This window comes from Corvus moneduloides, chromosome 4 (assembly GCF_009650955.1).
Source record: "Corvus moneduloides isolate bCorMon1 chromosome 4, bCorMon1.pri, whole genome shotgun sequence".
Taxonomy (NCBI): Eukaryota; Metazoa; Chordata; class Aves; order Passeriformes; family Corvidae; genus Corvus; species Corvus moneduloides.
In genome coordinates this window covers 63,238,875-63,263,828 of record NC_045479.1, presented here as the reverse complement: position 1 = coordinate 63,263,828, position 24,954 = coordinate 63,238,875, and the positions used below count along the sequence as shown (strand labels likewise).

At 37.7% G+C, this 24,954-nt stretch overlaps 1 protein-coding gene across 11 annotated transcripts in view; it reads left to right on the top strand.

Moving 5' to 3' along the window:
• Nucleotides 1-24,954, top strand: part of MAGI2 (membrane associated guanylate kinase, WW and PDZ domain containing 2) — a 726,260-nt gene that overhangs the window by 475,800 nt on the left and 225,506 nt on the right. For all 11 annotated transcript variants that reach the window (XM_032106792.1, XM_032106787.1, XM_032106785.1 and 8 more), the window contains 3 exons: nucleotides 2,701-2,916; nucleotides 10,895-11,108; nucleotides 22,688-22,767. In XM_032106792.1, the coding sequence (XP_031962683.1) occupies nucleotides 2,701-2,916; nucleotides 10,895-11,108; nucleotides 22,688-22,767 (510 nt within the window). The remainder of the gene's footprint in view (nucleotides 1-2,700; nucleotides 2,917-10,894; nucleotides 11,109-22,687; nucleotides 22,768-24,954) is intronic.

The following is a 24,954-nucleotide window of genomic DNA, read 5'->3' as shown; positions in this document are numbered from 1 at the left end:
CCATTGGAGTTTAACTAATTATTTTGTGAACACTGATTGTATATATGTGTATAGTTTCTTATTTTTATTTGCAGTGTTTTTGCATATTTTTGAATTAAAGGTATAAATCAAAAGGTAGGTAGTAATTAATAATGTAAAACTCACTTTTAAATTAATGGTTATTGGATCATAAAGCACATAAAGTGTTACATTAGAGGACAGAAGTTGGAAATTATACAGCATTTCTAGTTTGAAATTAAATTAGTTAAATCCTCTTTGGCTCCTGATCTTACATGTGCATTTTTTCTTATATTTTTATATATGTGATATTCACTGATTTTTTTTTTAGTGCATTTTATCTGTCTCTCACTAATGCATACAGTCAGTCAAAGTGAAAAAGTGTCCAATATTTTAAAATAACATGAGAGCATCCTTCAGTTAAAACACCTCATCTACTATTCAGGATATTAGCATTACTGCTAATTACTACTGCACTCAATTTTGTATGACAATGACAAAACTAGAAACAAAGCAAAAAAGTCAGGGTACTGCACTTTTAGTTTCACAGTTTGTGTCACACTGGTACTATATGCCTGGGATATATCTGCTGATATTTATGGAATCAATGGAAATCAGTGCATATTTGACAAGTTTTGTGAAGCTTGAGGCCTCTGAGGCACTGATTGAGACTGGTAAAATGGCTTAGGCTGGGGAGTTTTTTTAATTGAGTAATCCTTTTTTCAAAATATGTGTAATTTCAGACATGCAATCTCACCAATAAAGGTAACATGATCTTAGAGCAATACACAAGTAGATTTCCAAGTGAGCACTGTTGGTTTTCAGATACTCTCAAAATAGCCCCTACTGTCAGATCTTAGAAATTTGACTGTGACCAGATCTGATTTTGACATTTTTTGGAGGTACAGTTTTGTGAGTGGATCAATGTAGATTTCCTTTTTCCCCCTTAGACCCCAAATCCTGCTCCCCTGCTCTAACTCCAGCAGTCAGAGAGAGGTCCCACAGTCACCCCTATAGAGCCACAGCTCACTGCCCTACTGGGGCTCTGGGTTAAACCTGCTGCCATTTCACAAAATCCAAAGAAAATCTGTAGTGAGTCAAAGTTTCATTCAAACATCCCTAAGCCCAGAGCGACTGTGAGTGTCATTTAACGCAGTACATTTTTACTGTGTATTGCAATTACAGAAACATCTGTTATTAATATTTTTTTGCTACACTGCTGTGAAAATTTCATTGAGTATTCAGTAGTTGCAAGGCTTTTCAGTTACTTACCTGTATTGAGGTGGTCATGTGGCTGAACATTGTAAATCCTTGGAAATAGACAGGAGTACAACTGCCAGTAGTAATTTTTGCTCTGCCTGCAATATGTATTTTATGATAGTTTACTGTGCATGTATAACATATGCATTTATTTTTGTCATGCCTGTATATGGTTATGAAAATTTTGTCAGTTGCTACTGCTGTTTGATCATACAGAAGTCATAAATGTGGGACAAGAAATTAAAAAATGGTCATAAGGTCTACAAATATTTTCATCAGCTTGATATCCTTACACAGGTGCACCTTTTGGGGGGGCGGGGAGGGGGAGAGGTGGGAGGGGGGAGGTTTCTTAGACCTGGACAGTATTTTTAGTTTCCCATAATGACTGCTGTAAATCTACTTGTAAAATATCATGTTCATTGCACTTCAGTGCAGCTTACAGATGAAAAAAGGATAACTGCATAAATAGCATGTTTTCATCTTTATGTCTTATATTACTATGTTTCTTTCTAGAAAGCACATGATTTTAAAAATATTATTTAATTATATTACTGTTCCTATTTTTAGCTATGTTTTTATGACGAATTTGCTGTATCAGTAAGACACCAATTTTGAGATCAGATGTGCTGGAAATTCAAACATACAGATATTGATAGATAAGATGGAGCCATGGTCCATCTAATCTAATAATCCTTTTGACAGAAAGTAGATGACTCAGAGGAAGTTGCCAGAAATTTCATGAGAAACAACTAGAGGGTAATCTGCCAGCCACCTTGAGTCTTCTCAGAATTCCTTAGTACTTGGAGATAATCTTAAGACCTAAAGCATAAGGTTTCAACTTTCTTTGAAAATATATTAACATTAACTATTCAAGTTTTGATTTTGTGAATAGCAAAAATTTGACAACTATGAAAAACAAGATAGTGTTGCTGAAAACTGCAAATCTCTGAATCATTGGATGATTATTTACTTTCTAAGCAGGTGAGATAATTTGAGGGAGTGAAAATTACATAACATAATAAATAATCAATATTCTTATAATGATTTTGATCCTTAAGAAACTCTTGTTTTGTGGCATAAATGTTGCAAAACTAATTTGTCCTAACTAATGGTTTGAAATAAGAGAACAGCTCTGGTATGCTGCCTATTTGTCAGGTTTTTGGATGAGAGAAATGTAAACTTAACCTGTTATAGTTTCAAAAATTGTTAATAAAATACATGTTTGTGAGCATAATTGGATCACTTGTGATACCACTAAGAAAATTAATTGCCATTTCATGAAAGGTAAATATTCAATTTCACAGAAAACATTTTGAACTATTCTTTATATTAGCTGGTGAGCCAGATCCTACCTCACACATCCATTAATCTAAGACAAAAGAAGCAGCAGCAGCCTGTGTATTTCTGCAATCTTATGTGTTATTCCTTTTCTTTTCTTTGCAGACAACTATTACGGCACTCCGAAGCCTCCAGCAGAACCGGCTCCGTTGCTGTTAAATGTGACAGACCAGATCCTTCCAGGTGCCACTCCCGGGGCTGAAGGCAAACGTAAAAGGAATAAGTCTGTGAGCAATATGGAGAAGACAGGCATTGAACCACCAGAGGAAGAAGAGGAAGAAAGACCTGTGGTCAATGGAAATGACGTGACAGTAACACCAGGTCTGTTCTTCCTTCTTACTTTGCAGTGAGTTTCTGTTATTCAGAGTTCTCAGTTACCTCCTTCTGCAGTGAGAATATGCATGTTCAGGTAAGGATGTTCTTGCAAGAGTGAAAGGCAGGAATCCTGAATATTAGGATTTCTCTGAAGCCTAAAAAAAATTACTTAATCTGCATTTTGGGGAGTCATCTCACCTCAGCTACTGTAAAGATTTCTGTCTCTGAACTAGTCCCTTTGAACCATATGTATAGACCAAGGAGAAAAACACCTTCTTTCTGAGTATGGATTGTGACCTGGTTTAGATTTCTAGGTTAGGAAATCAATCACAAGTGCCTGTTCCTCTCCGTTGACTATAGAGGGAGTCTAGAGAACTGCAATTTGGTCAGATGAGTAGTTTCTGTGTTTCAAGCCTTCTTGTTCTCAAATGGTGACACTCACAAGATTGTTCAGCATTTATGAAATGAACTTTTGTAAATTGTTATAAAGAGTTAGCAATATTGTGGGAGTCTAAAGTCACCACATTAATAAAGTTGTGGCAGTGCCACTGAAACTTAGCTGGCAGTACTATCTGGAGGACCTGTTTTCAGGAATGTTTCAGAGCCTGCATAAAGCTGATAAGGGTTTCAGATGTCTAGTCCTAAAAGACAATTGTTGTTTTATTCCTTGGATCACAGTGCTTCAGAAAAAAAGGGAGTCCATGTAGACTGGTATCTTTAGTGAGAGCACTCCAGCCTTTTCTGAAGCAGGTAATCAGCTTCCCCCTCAACCTTTCAGCAAGACAATACTTTACAGATCTTAATACTTCTTATCCTGAAATAGAATTTAAGAAATGATTTTGTTGTTGTTCGTATAGAAAATTTAAGAATTCAGCTTTTTATGTCTTTCTGAGAAATAATGCTGTGAATCCTTTTGGTAAACTTAGAAATTCAGAAACAGATCACTGAAGTAGAAGTCTATAGTGACAATTATATGGATGAGAAGATAAAATGAAATATTGCAAGTTCTCTAAATGTATACATTACTGTGAAACAAAGTATATCTATTACCTAATCCTCTATGCTCTGTAGAAGGATTTTCATACTGCAGAGTCTATATATACCTTTCTAATTCCTGCTTCATTACAAAGCATATCGAATTTGATATCTTCCCATCCAGTATGATTTTGCTCATATTTTTCTTTAGCTGTTGCCTAACATTACATATAAGGGAAAATTCCTGTGCAGAATCCATCCTTTTCTGCGAGAGGTGTACAGGAGCAGTGGGGTGAGAGTGGGTGTGGTTCTTCCCCTTGGCTCTCCAAAGGGCTGCAGTATTGTTCCCTGGCCACTGCCATCACATGCTGGACGAGCCTTGCTCATCCCTTCCACACAGATTGCATCTGTTGGCGTTGCTCTGGCACTTCGTGCCTTTCCTACACAGCTAAGCAGGAAAGGATGAAGCCCAGAGATCCTTACATAAAACATCAGCACTGCCGCTGTTGCCAGGATACTTCCACAGTGAAAGAGGCAAAGGCAGGATTTGGTCTCTGATGTGTATTGTAAAAATTATTAGAAATACCATTCTTTGTAGTTATTCAAAATGTGCCACATAACAGACCATTGCTGAGGAGCAATTTCCAGGACAATATATGTTTCAGCTCCAAGTGGATCAAGAGCCAATATTTACCTGTCTTTTTCCTTGAATTCTACACCTATAATTTGCTTCTCCCAGGCAAATTCCATGTGAACAATGACTAGGCAGCACCCAAGAAGCAGGCACTGGCATGTGCTGTGTAACAAAATGAAATACATGAGCATGGGTGTAAGACAGCCCCCCCATCTTCCCCCTCCTCTTCCCCCCAGAGTAATTCCTGTCAGTGTGGCCAGCAGAACAAGCAGTGCCTGTGTTGGCTCTCATGGTTTCATAAGCAGGGTTTTGTTGTTCAGTTACACTGATTGAGGACTTTGGGGATTGTAGCAAAGCAGCTCTGTACATACATGCTGTGTTGCCTTTGTTGGGCAGTGTGGCTCCCACAGACCCTGTTACTGCAGTCATTTTCTCTGCGAGCTGACAGAGGCTTAGTCACTTCTAAAATGTCAGTGCATTTGTAGTTTGTGTCTTTAAACAATCAGGAAAACCAGAATATGTTAATTAATTTATTTATTTTTAAACTCTTGGTGGTGAGAGCATTTTAGTTTTTATAAAGAATCAGCAAAGGTAGGACATTTGTTATTGCCAATTCTTTTAGAAAGTGTGTTCTATTTTAAATACTTCACTTCCAGGAGGAGGCTTTTATTAATTATAAGACTCTTGGGACATCTGAAACATTGATTCATTTTTTATAGATGCTCAGCAATTTAATGGCTTATTAACTGCATATCCAAGCCTGTCAACTCAAAGGACTGCTCTAACACATAGGACTACTAGTTTGAAATAACAACAGATCTAAGATGAATCTGAAGAAAAGAACCCATCCTTATCAGACCGATTAAGTGATATCTGTGGTTACAGAGATCTTTGTGCTTTTGGTCTGAATTTTCAGGCAACTTTTCAGTGTCTGTTGGCATAATCTGTGCAAGTGTTGAGCTTCAGCAATTTTTCATTAATACCTTCCGTATGCCTTTCTTCGTGTCCATCAGATTTCTCTGAGACAGTTGTATATGGACAAAGTGATCATAATTGTCTGCTCAATGTGTTTATTCTTTCTGATTTTTGTCACCTGTCCTCAGCCCAGAAGCCACCAGGAATCCTTCTCAGTGCTTTGGGATGGGGCTTTTGGCCATTTTAGGATGGAGCATTCTCAGTCGTTCATCCTGGATCAAGTTCTCTCAGGACAAAATAGTATGATTTGGGAGATGGGATTTGTCTCATCCAGTTTTAGTAAGTTATATGCCTAAATGCCTTACTTTTTTGTTTGAGCTATTTGTCTCTGCTCTCTTACTATAAAATAAGAAGGAGAAATTCCAAAGAGTAAGAGAACATAGATACACATTTTAGGGATCACGTCTACAATTTAGAATTATTAATTCAGCCTACAGATACAGAAGAGCTTAAATGGCTAAATTTAAATGAAGAATCTTGCTATTTTCCAAGAAACATATGAGAGACATAATCTATAGATTAACTGTTAAAATGGGTAAGATTAGACTTAGTATTCAGTTTCTTACACTTAGTGCAATTGTCTGCATTACTGGGCGAGACATATGGCACCTGAGAAAACTTTCCTAATGGACACTGTGTTGAAATTAAGGATTTCTGCAAAACTGATGCATTGACTAAATAGGTAAAAAGAGACTTGATCAAATTGTAACCCAAAACTTGTCAGACATTCAGTTTTTACTGCTGTCACTGTTTATGTCTGCAAAGAATTGAGTTGGTCTCCTTCACAACCAGCATCAGTACTTGACACTGTTGGTCAAGTCACATTTGCTTCCCACTGCTGACTGATGAAGTGTTCATCATCCGAACTCCTGAAGAATCACTTTAACATTGAAGGCATGCTTATGTATGTGCATTATTCTGACAGTACTTGAGCAATGATAAGTTGCACCCAGAGAATAAAGTTCTGTCAGGCTCAAATTAATTGAGGGGTAAGATATGACATCAAGTTTCAAAATTATCATTCCAGACCTTAAGAGTGAACAGAAGACCAGAGTCCCAATGCTGTCAATCACCATGCAAGGTGCACTAGTCCCAGGCAACATGCTGAGTTTATTGTTTTATTATTGCACAGCAAAGACAGCCAGAGGCATGAAAACAACATACATAGCTTCTGAGAGCCATGAGATTTTAAAACATACAAAAGTTGATATCCATTGATTTTTCTTGGTGTGTTCTTTATACTCAATTTACCACAGCTAGGTCACATCCTGTGACCCACAGAATGCCCTGTGCTCACCCAGTCTCCATGACTCCTGCTTTCCTTGCCCAGGTTCAGCTCCTGGTTTTCACTGTGTCAGGAGTCAGAGGGAGCAGTGCCTCCATACAAAAGCACCAAGCCCTGAATATGGCTCCATCTCTGTGGGAAAGGGAACAGCTCCAAGGCTGCAAAGTGGTGTCTTCACAAGAAAGTACATACACGTATACAGGCAAACATGAGTTAAACTACTATTGTATCCAACAGTTGTTTAAAAAGGATGGACTCTTTCCTGTACAGAGTTTAAGAAATCAGCCATTTGATACAACAAGGGTATAAAGATGTGAAATATTATTCAGAACTGTTAAAACCACCCCATAAATTACTATTTAATTTTTTTTTTTCTGCTGATATTCCTAAGGTTATATGAGTTGGTACTTTCAAATGAAGAGAATAAGTTTTCGAACTTCTCTACATGAGTAATCTGCAGCATTAAAATAAATGAATAAAGTGACAAGGTCCTTTTACATATTTAGATGGCCAATTTCAAGAATTAGACTGTAAATAATAGAAAAATTTAAAGTGCAAGCAACAGCATTGATGAAAAATGCTGAGACTATGACAGCATAACTACTAGTTTGCCAGGGTTTTTTTAAATGGTCACCATATCGACTACAAAATTATAAAGAATGTGTCATATCAACATATATCAGTAATATTTTAACTGCTGGTATTTGAAGCTGGGTATGACAGAGTTGGGGTATTTAAAGATAGTTATTTTAACATACACATTATCTTGTTCTCAAAGAACTTTGTATTCCACATATGCAATAGTTTGCTGGTGCTTTACTGGTGTCTATTCTGTCACTTCTCAGGACACTCTTGAGAAACTGTGTTAATCTGATTTTGAAGACTGAACCATCTAATCTGTTTTGTAGTGAGACAGAAGCTCTAGTAGGCTATTTCAATTTCAATTGATTGGGGTTTTTTAGTGACAAAAATACTTACGGGCTAATGTTGTGGTACAATTTTAGGCTCTTTTTTACATCACATATTCCAAAGGAAAATAGTTGTACTCACCATGCAATACTGTCACGTTGCAAATTTTGTTTGTACATTCAAGATGCTGCTAGTTTTTAACCAGAAGTCAATTTTTTGTTGTTTGGGGGTTTTTTATCAAATCAAAAATTATAGATGGATATCTATTAGAAGAAAGAAAACCAGTGAGGTGAATATCTACCTTACATGGAGTATAGGAATGATAGCTGCATATAACAGAAGGTGAGATGACACCATAGAGCTTTCAGATAAGTGTGACTAGGATGTCCACTGTGTAAAGATTACAGTTATTAAATGGCATTAGGCAATTCCATCTTAATTGCTTGGGTTTTAGTCATCATAATGTCTTCTCCATTATGAAAGTAACCTATTAAAAGGTAATGATCCAATAATTAATTATTCATGAGATTGGCTTTAAAATAATTATATTTTAAGTTGCTAAATATAAACATCAGGTTCTTTTTTTCCCTGCTGTATTTTGATAGCAATCTCTGTGTTAGAAAAGCTCAATATTTCTTCTAATCCTCAGGGCTAAATTTTCACTTTTTTTTTCTGTCATCATGATGGCTGGGATTTGTTAATATTGTTATTGAAAATCACGAATCCGACCTCTTCAGACCTGTTGAAAATAAGATCTTGAGGGAGAACACATATTAGAGATATCCTGGTAAAATCCCAGGACACAGTAGTGTCACCCCATCTGCACTCTGTCAGACCAACTGGCTGATCAATAGTCATTGTGTGTGATGCACCTGTGCCCCAAATGAATCTGCCATGTGACCTTATGCCTTATATTCAGTTTAATCTGTATGTCTTCCTTCCTGTGTTAGAAATGTGGTCAAGGCTGCAGGCAGCCCCAGGAATACAACTCACAGACCTGTTAATAATGCTTGAAACAGATGAGGACTTTTGCTTTGCAGAGATAAGAACAAAACACCCCAAAAATTTATCAGCAATTATTACATTGTCCTGTTCTCAGGGTAAGTGGAGACCATATATCTTCTCTGCTTTGCAGGAATATTTACATATTTGAAAATGCTACAGACAGATAGATTCATGTTTCCAAACAGCATAAAATGATTGTAATTCCACATAGTTCAAGCATGAGTTAAGATGTAGCAACACGAGCTTCACGTGGATGTAGAGCTGTAGATCATAACTGTGTTCAAGGTTGAATTTGTGATTTTTTTCATGGTATTCTGAAGGGTTGTACATGTCAGTGTCAAAAGTATTTTTTAAGATCACGAAAGCTGTATCTACCATTTATCCCCAAGAAGCAGCACCTTTTACTATGTCATGTAAAGAAACAAAAGATTAGTTTGACACAATTTCTTCATGAAAAAATTCTTGACAAATATTTGTGACCTCTTAAGAGTTTACATGTAGGTGGTTTGATTGTTACTTCCAGTCCTTCCAGGAATTAAAAAGAGAAAGATGGTGCAGTTAGAGTTTCACGGGTCTTCCTCCTCTTTTTCTACAAAAAGGACAAAAAGGCCTAATTGAGCAAATCATTTCAAAGGGAACATAGGTACTCAGAAATTAAGAATATAAAATTATCTAAAAACCTAAATCATAGATACTTTGCTGAAACCAAGATTGTGTTTGTCCTTTCCAAGTTTCTTTTCCCCATGAAGTCTAGAAGGTTTTTCCATTACTAGCCGTGTGTCTGCTTACGTGGTGCTCTCTGTACCCTAGGTTCCATTTCATCCAGCTCTGCCAGTTGAGAACATCTGGTTCATCTGAGTTTCACCTGACCTGTTCTCTGCTCACTCCACCTTCTTTAGCCCTATTGCTGATGTTAATTATGTTAGTCATTTAATCACAGGTGATTTTTTTTGTAGTAGTGGCTGAGGCAAAAAGAGCACTAATTGCCTTGGGGTTCTTATGCATCATAAACTATTAGCTTTCTTTCCTTCCCAAATAGTAGAGTGAGTCTGCTTTTGGTATTATTATTATTGCACTTACAGAAGGTTTTCTTTTTACCCCTAATGTCCTGGCTGTTTCCCACTTTCTAGACTGACTGTTCTGTTTTGCTTTTAGATGCCCATGTTGTTTTTCTGTGTTCGTCCTTAATGATTTAATCTAGTTTTCACATTTTGTACAATTCTGTCTCAAGTAACAGATCATTACAGTCATGACTTAATTAAAATTATCTTTGATTATGCTTACTATTTTTCTTTTCAATTAGAAAAATTTGTACTTGCATTCTTAGTATTGTTTATTTAATCTTTACTTGTCCTCCTAAACTTTTTCTCTCTTACCATTGCTTGCCATAATATCAAATTTATTGATTCTGTAAGTTTATTAAAATCTGGACCTTTATAGACAGTTTTTGTTACTTTTTTGTTGCCCTTCTTTCTTGCTGTTGTAAGCATCACTAATTAGAATGTTTCACCCAAGTTGTCTTCCACCTTCCTACACGTTTCACAAAGGTGTCTGCATAGTTACGTGCTCTGGGTGCACTGTTAGATCATTTAATAAATTGTCATCTTCTTGAACTTTTCTGTAGACTACATTGTTGACATGTTGAAGCATTTGGCATTGTCTGTGGGAAACTAAGCTTCCTATAGGTTGTATCAGCGATGAAAACCACTTTCTATATGGTTAATATATTGCTATGAGTTCATGGATGTCATTGGTTTCTTTGATAGATGGATACAGATAAAGCAATTGGTGCATATACTTTTTTTTACTTGAAAAGAATCTGTAGTCTGTGGTAAAACAGCAGGATAGTTGTTTTATGTGTGTATAGTTTGAAAAGTTAAGACATTAGACAGTAGAGCTGCGGGATATGAAGCTGCCTTCTGCTCAGTGTTTACTGCTAGTCTGGAAGGACTCCTGAGACAGAATGAGCCAGAACTCTTTATTAGTTTCTTGTTTCAGTTTGGTTTTATTGCTTTATTTTCTTTCATTGTGTTTCAAATAAAATGCATCATCAGAGGGACCCTTATGGAAACCAAACAGAATTTTTCTCTTTCTCAGAGAGAATCTTTTCTCTCTGACTTGCCTTTCACAGAAACTTGCACCCAGTAAATTCTTCACCATTACTTGGATATCCAAAACCTGTAGTTTTTCTTCTCTTGTAGAATCAAGTGAACATGAAGAGAAGAGTACAGCTGTCACGGGTGAGGTATCTGCCACCCAGCCTTGTCCTGCACCAGGATATGGTCAGCCTGAAGAAACAAAGGAGGATATGGATGTAACAAAACAGACTAAACCTGAAGAGAATGATGACTTGGGCCCACTGCCTGATAACTGGGAAATGGCTTATACAGAAAAGGGGGAAGTCTACTTTATTGAGTAAGTCTTGTTTCCTCTATTTTTAATAGCAGTATTGTATTTAACTGGGCGGGGAAATGGTTTGTACAGTGAAGTGCAGCTTTGCACTCCTCATTAAAACAGCAGGAATGTTCTGGCTGTCAGGGCTCCTGAGGGCTGGTGGCAACTCCTGCATTAGTGATTTAGATGGAAGCCTGCTGGGTTTTAAGATAGGTAACTGGCCTGCTGATTTTGATGGCAGGAATTAAAGCTTTTGTTTCTTCTGTTGAAAGCAAGGCCCTTCTGCTCTTCTGATGCTTTCTGCTGGGAAAGAAACACAATTGCTGGCTTTTTCCTTCCTTATGTGAACAGAGGTGGAGAGCATGACGCTTTTTGCCAGTTAAAGGAAAGAAAAATGAGTGGACTAAAAACTAGCTAGTGAACAGTAGAGGGAGACCATGCTATATATAGAAATAGTAAAATAAATGAGTGGACTATAAGGAGAATTAGTTGTGTGTAGAAACTTTTCCGTGCTGGTAGATTATACATACCTGTTACTAATTAGTAAACTCATTGAAGTAATGGATATGAAAGTTCTGTGTATTCTCATTAAGCTATTAGAGAGCATCCAAAGGAGGGCCACAAGGATGGTGAGGGGTCTGGAGGGGAAGCCTTATGAAGTGGAGCTGAGGTCACTTGGTTTGTTCAGCCTGAGGAAGAGGAGACTGGAGGGAGAATTCAGTGCAGTCTGCAGCTTCCTCATAAGGGGAAGAGGAGGGGTAGACACTGATTTCTTCACTCTTGTGACCAGGGACAGGACTCAAGGAAATGGCCTGAAGCTGAGTCAAGGGAACGTTTAGATTGGATATTAGGAAAAAGTGTTTCACCCAGAGCGTGGTTGGGAACTGAAACAGGCTCCCCAGGAAAGTGGTCACAGCACCAGGCCTGACAAAGTTAAGAGGTTTTGGACAATGCTCTCAGGCACAGGGTGTGATTGGAGTGTCCTGCATAGGGGCAGGAGTTGGGCTTGATGATCTTGATGGATCCCTTCCAACTCAGCACATTCTATGATTCTGTGATTATTATACATTACCAAAAAAAAAAAACCACAGCAAATGTCTGAGTTGGCATAACATTGTGTTCCACAAAAGAAAAAAGAGAATGGAAAAACCAACATTTTCATCAGGAGAGCTCTACTACAGAGGTAGAAGTAGCATTTATGTTTGCTTTGTGGAATTGCCTCAGTTTGGAGCATTATCTGTTATTCTGATTATTAGTAGGTAAAAATAACATTTTGTGGTGTCAATTCTGCTTTAAGTCCTGTATTTAATGTAAAATGTTGTGACTATCACATGAAGTGTAAACAAATGTTAAGAACAAAGTTTGTGCATGGGGCTTTTTAATGAACACTGGCATGACCAGCTATAGCTTCTGGCATATACAAGGCTGAAAATAGCAGTAACTATTAAAATATAAGTGTCTTTGCTGAAAAGGGCAAAAATATGCTTATTCTAGAAAAAGAATAATTAATATAACTTTGCCCAAGCAAGCAGAGTAGAACTAGGGTGACCTCAGGGCTAGCTGAAACCCTTTTTTCCTTCTTACCTTACTCCCAGATTTAATTTTTCTGCACATATTGAATGCTCTGAAAGAAAGCAGACTGAATTATATGGCACTTTTATTTTACTTGTAACAAAAACCTGTGATACCTTTGGGGGCTGGGGGAAGGGATGATGGGTAGATCACTAATACACCAAACTGTGAGAGTAGTAAATACTGCAGGAGGTAATTTAATAGAAAGTAAATATATATTTTGTAACGAATACAGTGAATGCAAATAGCCCTGATGCTCTACAGAGCAGCCATTGCACTCCTCAAATTCCTTTGATGTTACAGCTTACTTCCTTTCCTGGAAATGATCTGGTTTACACTGCAGTTCTGACAATGCTCATCATTCACTTCCACTAAATGAATGTTATGCAAAGCAAAGGAATCAATCAGAGGTGCAGACTGGATAGAAGGGCTGTTGTAAGGACTTCTTGCTTTTGGGATTGTATTGTTGAACAATGTATTCGCAAAAAAAGTGCAATTATACATTTGTAAAAACATTAGATTATTTACTAGAATCCTAGCAAAGGAGCAACTCACTGATCATTTGAGTTTTCACATTGCACAGCCTTTGCAGGGTTAAGTAGGAATGTAATGCTGTGGGGATGCTGTTAAATTGCCTCTTTGTTTACAAGTCACTTTGGTTAATGGCATGAAGAGACTCCATTTGCTTTCACAAAAAAACGGAAAGATAAAAAGACAACAAAAACCTATTTGTCTAACAACATCTCCCTGAACAGTAGTAAAGATTGTACTAGATTATTAAATAATAGATGAAAACCAAACATTTTTAAAGTGTACATCACAATGAGTGGGAAAAAAAAGACAGACTAGGCAGCATCTTTTATTGCTTTATTTGAGGATCTTGTGAATTGTGCCTTTAAACACTAAAGCCTTCTAGCAGCACATGATCTCAAGTTCCGGGTTGTCGCAGGTACACCCAAAGGTCTTAGATTTCATGACAGCATTTTCATTCATTCACGTCAAACTAACCTCTAAAATTCGTGTGTGATCTCACTTATCAAAACTGCCATCAGAATAATGTGGCAGATTTACAGTGAGAGAGGAAATGACTTCATCAGGGGAGAGATAATTGTCTATAGACAGGACTATTTATTTGTTAATCATTAATGGTTCAGTTAGCATTTTGTAAAGCACAGTAGAAGGAATTTCTTCTCCCTCAAGGACTACAAAGATGAAAAAAACTATCATCTACCAGACACTGAATGATTCAAAAGATGGTTGTATTTTAGAGCATGCCTTGATCTGTTTCTTCCTTTCTTTCCCTTTTCAACATAGGTGCATGACCTTATGTTTACCTGTTTTAGCATTCACAGACCGAACAAGAGCATCTCTTCTTGCAACATAATACTTACCACTGTTTTTCAGGAAGATCTACATTTCTTGGGCTGTTTCCAGCCTTACATATGAATCTGAATTTTCAAATAAAGACACACACTACACAAATAGGACTCCATCTCTTACATTTGGTTTCACTGAGAACATATGCTAATGAGAATATGCAATAATTAACAGACTGTATATAAATTGGAATACCATCAAAAAACCTTCCAGTTTTGCTCCTTCTTTCCTGCTTTAAATGTGGCTGGTAAGAGTGGCATATTTTGGCATGCTTAAATAAATTATAGTCACCACTCACTTTTTTAGCTTTTCCCTTTCCCAGGGATAAGGAAAGGCTGTGGTTCTCCATAGCCTTCAGACCTTGCCTTGCCAACAGCTCTCAAACCACATACTAGAGACCCAAACTTGTGTTGTGCTCCTCAAGTCAGCAGATGCTGGTTGTGTTGGATCCAAGCATCAGTGTTTGCTGTGTTGGTCCAGTGCAATGCTGAAGGGAATAAAAAAGGACCGAGATTCTTGGGGTGTGTGCTATCATGTGCAGTCAGGCTGAAACGTGGCCCTCACCCAACTATCCAGCTCCATCCCATTGCATTATATATGCAACTGTCCTGTACAGTTGGCTACACATTTTAATACTTTTTTATAAAAGGCAGAATTGGATTTCTCTTTCTGTCCAGCCTTCTCTCCACATATAGGCAGCAGAACTCTGTAAGGGGTGCAGGGACAGTAGGACATGAAACCTAAAGTCAACCTATTGGACTCCATACTGTTCAAAAGCATATATGGTTTCCTTTGCTTGTATTATATTAATTGTTTTCTTAGGGGATAAAAGTCTAGAATAAGTGCAAACTGCTGTAAAACATCTTTAAAGGATCATCTTTTTTGACTTGTGCTGATGATTTTTAGGAGAATGTGGCCACATGACGTTTGACAAACCACTTTCCAGTACATCTCGCAGACATTCAGTCTCTTACTACTTCAACACCTACTTCTCCAAACAGCATAGTCAACATTGCTTTTTGGACCTGTTGCCATATCTCTTCTAGTTGTTAAAGATTTTTTTTTTATGAAAGCACCATAAAAGACTAAAAAACAGCTATAAAATAGTCCTTTGCCAAGGACTCTCCTTTTCACTGTAAAAAACAGCCATTAAGTTTTTTAATACAGCTGGTACAATTTCAAGTGATATCTGAAGAGTACAGCTTCAAGAATATTGCTATTGACTTCAGTGGGATCAGATTTTCTTTGTAGCAGTTTTTAAGGCAGGAAATTTTTTTGACTGCAGGAATAACATTTATCCCAACATCTTGTTTACCTGAAGAACCATGATATATTTAGTTGCTCCTGATTGCTCCATCAGTTCACAACTGGAATGCAGGATACTTTAGTTAAGCCTGGATACACCATTACTATTTTTTGTATTAGAAGATACACCCTCCTACCTGCACTTTTATAAGTTACTTGGAAACTTTTGTGAGTTATATCATCAGAGTATCAGTCCATAATAATGAAATGTTTTGGTTGTCTGGATATTTCTGTTACTTGAATTAAGTAGCAATTAGGATGAAGTTTTTTTGGTTTTTTTTCTTTTCCACATACTGTTATAATATTCACTTCTGATAGGATTTTTCTTTGGGAAAAAATCCATCTTGAATTAGTCTGACTTCATTGTGTAGACAATTCTGATTCATCAGGGGTCTTGAGCATATCACCATAAATGTCTGTAATTCATTTTCTTTGTTTATGTGTTGGATTGGGTCTGTCAGTTTTGGTCAGCATAACAAATCAGATTTCTAATGCATTTTGGACTTCAATATGACATACAGCAGGACAGGCTGCTGAAAGAAACTGAGAGGGATCTTTTCTCCTGAGACCATTTTCTTGCCTCATGAGAAATTAATTAGGAATATGAAGATGGTAGAACTGGAAAGAATTTCTAGAATGCTGAATTCCTTTTTTTTCCTCTTGTCTATTGATGTTATAAAGACATTATCACTCTGTACTAGTTGTGTGCTGTCCCTTGCTCTCACTTGCTGTTTTTATCTGTGCTGACATCCAGGTCAAACTGCCAGCTTAACTCCTCTTGTCTTTCCTCACTTTCTTATTTCTAGTCTTTCCCCCAAAGGTCTCTGCTGCTCTGTTCTGCAGAATTCATCTTCCAGGACCTTTCCTCTGATGTTTGTCATGTTTTTATAACTTTTCTCCTTTGTATTTATTGAACTAGAAGAATCAGTTCACCTTTCTTGCCCTATAGCATTAGGTACCTAATGTAAACCAGTTGCCGAGCCTCCTTCGGAGGTCAATGGAGAGAATTCATCCTGTCAATGGAGAGAGAGGCTGATTCATCCTGTCCATATATAAGGGCAGAATTAATCTGCCAAAATACAGCTGCTTCTACCAGTAAAGATGTCTCCAGATATCCAAAACTCTGTCTGCTGTAGTATGTAATTTGTGTCAGGAGTACACTTCTGAAGGAAATCTTCTGGTTGTCTTCACACACTGTGATTTGGCTCACATTTCAGAGTATGCACATTGGATTCCTTTCAGATGAAACTGAAAAGAAAGTTGATCTCTGGGAGTGCACTTCATTTTCTACAACCTCTGGACCCTGAACTCAGTCCATGAGACCAGATTTGCGTTAAAACTAGTCTGTGTTCCTTCTGATCTAAACCATTTCCCTATCTAAATTAGCAATATCAGCAGACTGCAGAGCGAAACTCTTGGTGCTGATGACCCAGCAGCCACAGCTTCTACGTCTTTTCAGGTGCCATGGGCTGCATGCCTGTGAATGTAGTGCAATAAGTGAGCTCCTGCTGTGCATCTTTTAGTTTAAATTCAAGTGAAAAGCTTACAAGCTTGGAGAACGCTTAGTGTGAAAAAGAAGATAACTGGGAGACAGATTCACTGGAAAAGTGACCTCCTGATCTAAGCCAAAGCACCACTGTAGAGGCACAGTAACAGCCCAAGACATCTCCATGATCCTAGCAGATATGACACAGACCTTGTCAAAACCAGGACCTTCTGGAGTGACAGCCAGATGCCATTTAGGAGGTGACATACCAGCATTATGTCACTTAAGAGCATATGATTAGGTGGTTCTGCTGGAAGAGAGGTAAGATAAATTATTCTGTATAGGTGTCTCTCCCTTGAAGAGAGATGAATCCTACACAATTAGCTATGTAATTTTTGTAGTCACATGAGATGAAGCCCATTCTTTGTCAGAAATTAAACTGCCTGAGTCAAAGAGAATTACTTCAACAGCAGAAATTACCACAGGAGACTCTAAGCATTTATATATTCCCCTAAAAATCTTGCATAAGCCTCTGCTGCTGCTGCAAGTGCCTGGAGGCAGCACCACCGTCTCTGGGCTGGGTACAGAAGTGCTCCTCTACTGCCCAAGGCCATCTAAGATTCACAGGATAGAACTCCCAGACCTGGGTCTCTTAAGGACTGTGAACTCTGAGCACACCATGAAATGCAAGGCAAACTGTCAATCACAGCTGCTGCCATGCAAACCACTGCCAGAGGACAACTTCCTTTTGTATCTGTTCCTACATGTGTGCAAGAAGTTTAGGTAGCATCCCACAATGGATGGATTGTAAAATTGCTGGTTTGATGTTCTGTTTTTCCTACCCATGTCCCTCCACATACAAATTACCTGAAGATCATTATTGTGCTACTTGAAAATCTCTGCAGATATGCAATGCTTCAGCATAAAAAAACCGAGGGAGGAGTTAGCATTGTTGAAGTCCAGGGGCCCACAGAACACTGTGGTTTTCTTCTCCTATGTTCCCCTTTGCTCAAGTTGTTAGATCAAGGACTAGCCGAAATTTAATATGTTCACAATAAAAAACCAAACAAACCCATATGTGCTGCCCCCAAACACACTGAAGTAGCACACTGGTAAATGCCCTTTTTGAAATGCTTTTCACAATAACATGCAAGTTACATACCTTGCAAGACTCACTATTTAGAATAGGTTTGCAGTGCTTTTAAAAGACATTAAAGCTATTCCTGTCAGTAAGTACTTTCTATATTTCCTTCCAAAAGGTTTCAAGAGATTGCCTGAAGGCTTTTTAGTACAAGAAACTTCATCTGTCAAAGTGTTTTAAACTGACAGATTGATAACACAAATCCATTATATTCAAAGCTTAAGTAAAATAATATACTGTCTAACAAATAATTATAATAAAAAGATAACACTTTGTTAGATAAGAAAAGCCACACTCCTAGTGTTTTTTTACTTCCTAAAGATATTGAGTGGTATCCAGTGAGGTTCCCAGAGAGCCTCTAGTCCTAGTACCCAGCTCCAGTGCTATTAACAGGGAACAGAGGCAAATAAACAGACTCTGTGAAAAAAGTGGAGCTATAAAGAAAATCTGGAGAAAAACAGGAGGTTGAGTCAAGGTTTCTGGGAAGTATTCTGTGCTTTCTTTCACTCTATTTAAACCAGTTGAAGAACTTTTTTTCCACGTATATTCAAAATTGTGTGCAACTAATACCAGAGGACTCTGATTATAATAAACTGTCTCTGCTAGGTGCAAATACTTGGCAAAGAGAGAGGATTTAAGTTAGCTTAGCAATAATTATTTTATTGACTTTGGCTAATTATTATTTGGCTAAAGTATTAAGCTCTGCTTTACTGAATGACCTTTAAAAAAAAAAAAACAACTTCAACACAGTTCAGGCCTACCTGCAGTTTCTATTTTGTGCATAGCAGGTAACAAATTAGGATGAATTTTAAAAAGTTATGTTCTTCCCATATTCCATGTGCTTGAAGCAAGACCAAAGGGATCCTTTGTTAACTGCTTTCAAAGTCTGAAAAATTAGGAATTTACTGTTAATTTCAAGAGAGAGTTTAAGACAAGCACTGTTGGTTTGCCAGCACTTATCTCAGGAGTCCTAACTAGTAATCAAAATCATTGAAATTATGTAAAGATGGGCTTTCTAGACGTGTTTTTAATTGTAAGGTATAGTTATTGCCAAATAATGAAGCATTGGTCAGTGGAAATTGCTGGTGGAGCCACAGATGTATTTCTCACAGGATGCTTTTGTTGCATCACTTCACTCTCATTCTGTCACTGACAACAGCTCCAAATTCCTGTTGGAGCATTTATTCCACAACTGCTGCTGCTATTCATCCACAACTCATTCATAACTAATCTGTAAATCCCCAGCCCCTTTTCCTTCTGGTCTGTCTATAAGACTTCCCAAATGGACACACATGATTAGACCAGTGGTAAGGTACACAGGTTATGCCCTCTGCCAGGTTTTTAGTGCTTAAAAAGCATTCAGTGTGCACAGCCTATGCAGCAGATATGTGTTACTTTTGCCATTGGTGTTAATTTGGCCAATTTACTGCTCCTTCTGTCTCCTCTCCCATAGTTAAAGCTTTCCTATCAAGGCTTCCTTTATAATAAAAACAGTTTAGGAGATAAATGTTGTCTTCCTTTAGTTTTTAGAGATTCTAGTCCTTAGCAGAACTGAAGAGGGAATAGCTGACACAAGGGAGACTGGAAGAATACCCTGCCAAGTAAACCTCCTGTGCAGAACAGAAGTAGACATGCATAAAAAACACTATGCTGTACTCCAGGGCTACTCGTTTCCCTCTTTTATTGAGAGCAGTGTGACAGTAGTCATGTCTGTCCTCCTTGAAAGAATGCTTGTGTGTTGTGTACCTGGTTGCTAAAATGATCCAAGCAAACAGCACTATGGAGAGCATAAGAGGACATTGATGGTACTGTAGAGGTGTTAGAAGACAGGTGGGATTGATTCTGCCTTCTTTCAAGTCCTGTCTTCAGAGCAGGAAAGGATTTTTTAGCCACTGAAGCACTTGCCCAGAAGCATTTAAGGTCCCATTGCAAGAGTTGTTTAGTCCCACTGCATTGTATGTCTAGTATAGATTATAAAGTGGAAAGGCAGGGCAAGAGAAAAAGCATGGATACAAGTAAGGAAAAGAGGGATGAGTTTCGAAAGGTACTTTTCTCCTGCAGTTATTTGCTATAGATAAAAGTTCTTGCGGATGAGTTTTGCTTTTATTAAGTAGCTGAACAGGTTTGACAGATAGCACCTAGAAGAGGAGATTGAGTGCTGTAAGAGCTGATCTAAATGAAATACCATCTCCATTCTGTGAAATTCCACTGCAGACTGAAGGATCACTCTTCTGTTGTAAGAGCTGTTGATTTTTTTCGTTTGTTTATGGTTTTGTTTAATATGGCCATCTTGCACATAACTGAGACTTCAGTCCTGCTGGGTTTGCAGAAGCCACATTTATGCTAAAGGGTAACATAACTGCTTGCTGTTCTCAGTTTCACCAAAAACCTTGAAGGTTGTAATCCAACTAATTCACATTTTTAAATATTGATGCTGAATTGGGCTTGTTTTCAGCTTGGCACCTGTCTTCGCAGATACTTGAAAACTCTTTCTAAAAATATTATGGGGGTGTTTTCAGGGCTGGTGAATTGGCCGGGTGTGAGGGGTGGACATTGGCCAGTTGACTTGCAACAGAGTTGGCTTTTAGTACTGCTGCTGTCCCTGGCTTGTTTGGTGGATGTGAACAGTAATTTCATGACTCTGTGACTACATTTTCTCACCTTTAAAACAGGGGTAATTATTTTTACTTCCTTTGTAAAATTTAAGATTTGCTCTATACCACAGCAAACATAGGTAGTAGTGGTCATATATATTGCTCTTTTAAAGCCATCGGAGACAATCTGTGATTCTGGTTTAGTCCTTGCAGTCAGTGGAGGTCCTTAAAACAATTCAGAATTAAGAGCTGGGAGAGAGTGGCTGTTGTCCAGACATGCCCACACTCCAGAGATGCAACTGCAGCTTCCACAGGTATGTCCAGGCTCGCTCTGAGCCCTGGCACTGCTGACGGGTTAGCCTTGGTGGTGTGGAGTTCAGCATGTGCTGCTGGATGCACCCAAGTAGCTCAGTGGATGGATGCTGGGGCGATGAGCCCACGCTGAGCTCCACCCTGCTGCACTGACACTATTGGAGCATCTCCTCCAGTTAATTTAAAGCTAGCTCAAGTATGTCTGCACAAGCTGTGGTTGGGCTGTGGCTGCAGTATAAAAATGCACCCTACAGGAGACCACAGGCAGCCAGAGCTTCTGAGAAAGTCTTAGTTACACTTGCAATCAAGCACAGGCTGCTGGCATCATTTCAAGTTCACCTTACCTTTGGCTCATCATTCTTCATACTCTGCAAATATAGCTCAGCTCTCAAAGGAAAGGGTTTCTTTATCCTCTTCACCTGTCACGAATGGTGTTCTAGACTAGATAATGCATTAAAGAAAAAAGAATTTAAATGCCTCAATTTTCATTTAGTTACTATTTTATCCATACATAACTCTCATCTACCTTCGTTCCCATCCAAAACATGGAGGAAGCTTTAACATAGTGACAATTTGCTGAGAAGTAGGCGCTGTCACTGTTTTGAGAAAGAGAGAGAAATTGAGGCAGAGGAAAATTTATCTGCCATGGAAGACAAGGTGGGAGAAGGAATTGGTTCTATTTATTTATTTTTCCCTAAGGGAACCAGTGGTGTTGGGATCACATAGACTCTATCAGTAACTCACAAACAGTTGCATCCTAATCCATTTTTTTTGCCAGGTGTCCTGTTTTTGTACACCTTATACCAATGTTTATAAGAGAAGTTGTAAGCACACTTTAAAATGACACAGCAAATTAATAATAAACTAAATAATTCAATACTGTATGGAATGAGCTTCCTCCTAGGATGTATCAGATAAATAAAACATGGGTTAGAAGTGTCTCTGAATGATGGTATTGTAGGAAAGGCATCTCAAAAAATCAAAGAGTAATGATCACATCATTTTCTGGTTTATAGTCTTCCTTAATATATTTACAATATTTGCCTCCAAATTTAATTGCTTATGGGTAAGGTATACATTGAAAGGATCTGGCTTTAAGTCTCATTAGCTGTGCTAAGTATCAATTCACTTGGCAAAATAATCTCCCAGAAAACAATTTGTGCCAGTTCAATGCTATTTGATGGCTGATTTCTCAAAGATCTATTCTGAGTATAGAAAGGAGCCACATGATTCATTCAGCTTGTGCATATCTATTTTATCTCTATGGAAGGATTATATATGGAGAGATAAAGGTTTGTTAAACAAAGTATCATTAATCACCCTGTCCGTAAATGTAGACTTTGCAGGAGCATGCTGTAATTTGCATCACTTTTGCTATGCCTTGTCAGTGCTGCTGGTGAGAAATAACAAACCTGTATTTATGAAAAGGACAGGTTTAAGACGAAAATAATTCTATCCGAAAACTGTGAGAATGGTACAGAATCCTGTCGCCTGCACTCTTTCAACGGGAGAACACTGTATTTGTAATAAATTCCTTTTGCTCTGGATGAGTTCTGCATTTTCAATGAGGTTAACTTGGCAACATTCTAGTTGATTTTAATAAAAATAGCTGCTTTGAGGACAGGGAGCTGAGGTTGCCAAATTTACAGCTGCCTTGCACAATTACTCTTACACCTCCTTCAGGGCTACTTAGAACCAGTAAGCAAATTAAGTGTATCGATTGCAATTTTGTTGGACTAACCCTTTTTTCTTAAGGAATAAACTTGATTCCTTTCAGTATGTGTCTGCTCAGAGTGATCTCTTTTCTTTTCAGCCATAACACAAAGACAACATCATGGCTGGATCCACGACTTGCGAAAAAGGCTAAACCTCCAGAAGAGTGCAAAGAAAATGGTAGGTGATTAAGTTTTCCTTGCTGCTCAGAGGGGATTTTCCTTTGTGTGTGTCTCTCTTTCAGTTCTTACAAAAATCAGGCATTTGGGGGAATGGTGAAAGGTGTTTAATTGCTGCTTTGGTTAGAAGCCATAAGTGATACCAGTTCTCAGTGTGCCATGTGTTTCTGCTTTTTATTCCCCTTTCTGATGCTATCCAAAGCTGAGGATCACAAGTGTGTTTTCTGCCTGTTGTGTGTGTGACTCCGGGACTGACCCTCTCCCTCATCTCCTACAGAGAACTTTGGTCTGCAGAACAGAATCCCTTTTCAGATTCTGAGCTTTTAATCTACAGGCGATTCAATGCATAAGGGAAACTAGCAGCACCGTGGGAATATGAATATTGTTTGATTTGTATTTAAAGGTACAGTGCTATGCTATTTAGTAGCCAATTTAAACAAAATAGTGTCTGATAAAACAGGGTGTGGGAGGGAGACAAGAGATCAGTGTCTGTCAGAGTTCAAGGCTGGATTTGGGGGGTACTACATTGCTAATGCTTTAAAATTTAAAAGCATATATACTGCTGAGGATGCTTAAAGGAGCTGTAACTGTTGAGCAAGAGAGATTATTATATTGAGAGATTCAGAGATTTGAAATAATACAAATCATATCCAACTATCTTTGCATTGAGTATAATTTCTAATTTTTCTCTGGTAAAGTTTATCAGTAATCAAAATCATTTAATAAAGTCAAGGAAAGAATGTGTTGTAGTCGATCTGTTTCTGATAAGGGGTTTTTTTCATTGTTCTATACTTCCATGTCAGTTCGATTAGTCAGTTAAGATGTTATGATTTCTAAAGGCTGCTACTTATTTTATTGTTGTGGGATACAGAGCATTAAATGCATGCATGCTATGTGCTTTAATTCAAAGCATTTTAAAATATTTTTAATGTATTAGTAAGTTTTCAGGTACTGCATCTGATTTATTTTAAATTGTCCAAAATATATACATTTTGTTAATGTAAATACTATTAATGGAAAGGAAAGTCAGAGCTGATTAAGAGGTCACTGAGGAGTCGCTGGCTGTAAGAATTGCAGGGTCAGTGGTTTAGTAAAAAATGTTTCTGGGTTGGTTTTTTTTTGTAAATGCCTTTCTTTTGAAAGATTGATATATTCCAAAAATTGCTTCCTTATTTCAGCAGCAATTCTGACGTTCTCATCTGACATCAGAAATTACATGTCTGAATGATTTTGTGATGCTTATTCTAGCACAGACAACACGAGCTCCCAGACTAAATTCTACAGTGATTACAAAAAGGTCTGATACTGAAACAAAACAAGGGCACAGGAGCTTTGCTTTCTGAATCTCTCACATTACTTATATGAAGCTATATCTTAGCCTGCTCCTAAGAAAATACTAATGGAAAAAGCAGGGGAAAAAATCCACCAATATCTGTGGTGTAACATTGCACAGAGTTACTTGGAGTAAATGTGTTGCTTTTTTTTTTTTCCTTTTTTTGTTAGCTGTTGTATACTGAGATCAGAACAGCACTTAAATATTAAAAAAAATATCAAAGTATCTGAAACAATTTAAGATGAAGATCAGTGCATTAAAGAAAAAGCATTATTTTATAGTTATTTGACCACTGGATTACTGAATCACTATAGTATGCTGGGTCATGTTGTTCTTTTAAGATTGCTCTGCTCATTAATGCAAAGTACTTGGAGTGATGCATAAAAGACTTTAGGGAGAGATTTTCTATTCTTACAGTGATTGTTCTTGCAACATCCTCTCTTTTCTAAGGTCCTCCTGTTTTTCAAAAGTATCATTTGTCTTTTTTTTAATCCAATACCTGCAGAGGAAAAAGTTCTTCAAAATCGCTTATATGCCTTAAAATGACTGTACCTTGCCAAGGAGGTCCAACACAAGGGACTTTGCTATAGCACACAGGGATTTGGAATTTTTGTTTAAATTTAATCTAACTCCAAGAATTAATTTCAGCTGTGGCTTGGTAGGTTTTTTTTTTATGCCAAACATCTTTTCTGTTGCACTTTATGATTTATTCTGGCATACTTTACTCAGAGATACAAAATTTTACAAAGACATAAGTGTTTAGATAGGAAATGATACTTACCTTGATGCTTTATCGCTACCTGCATAACCTGTGCTTTTCATTGACATTCATTTTGTCACATCTGAAACTTGTAT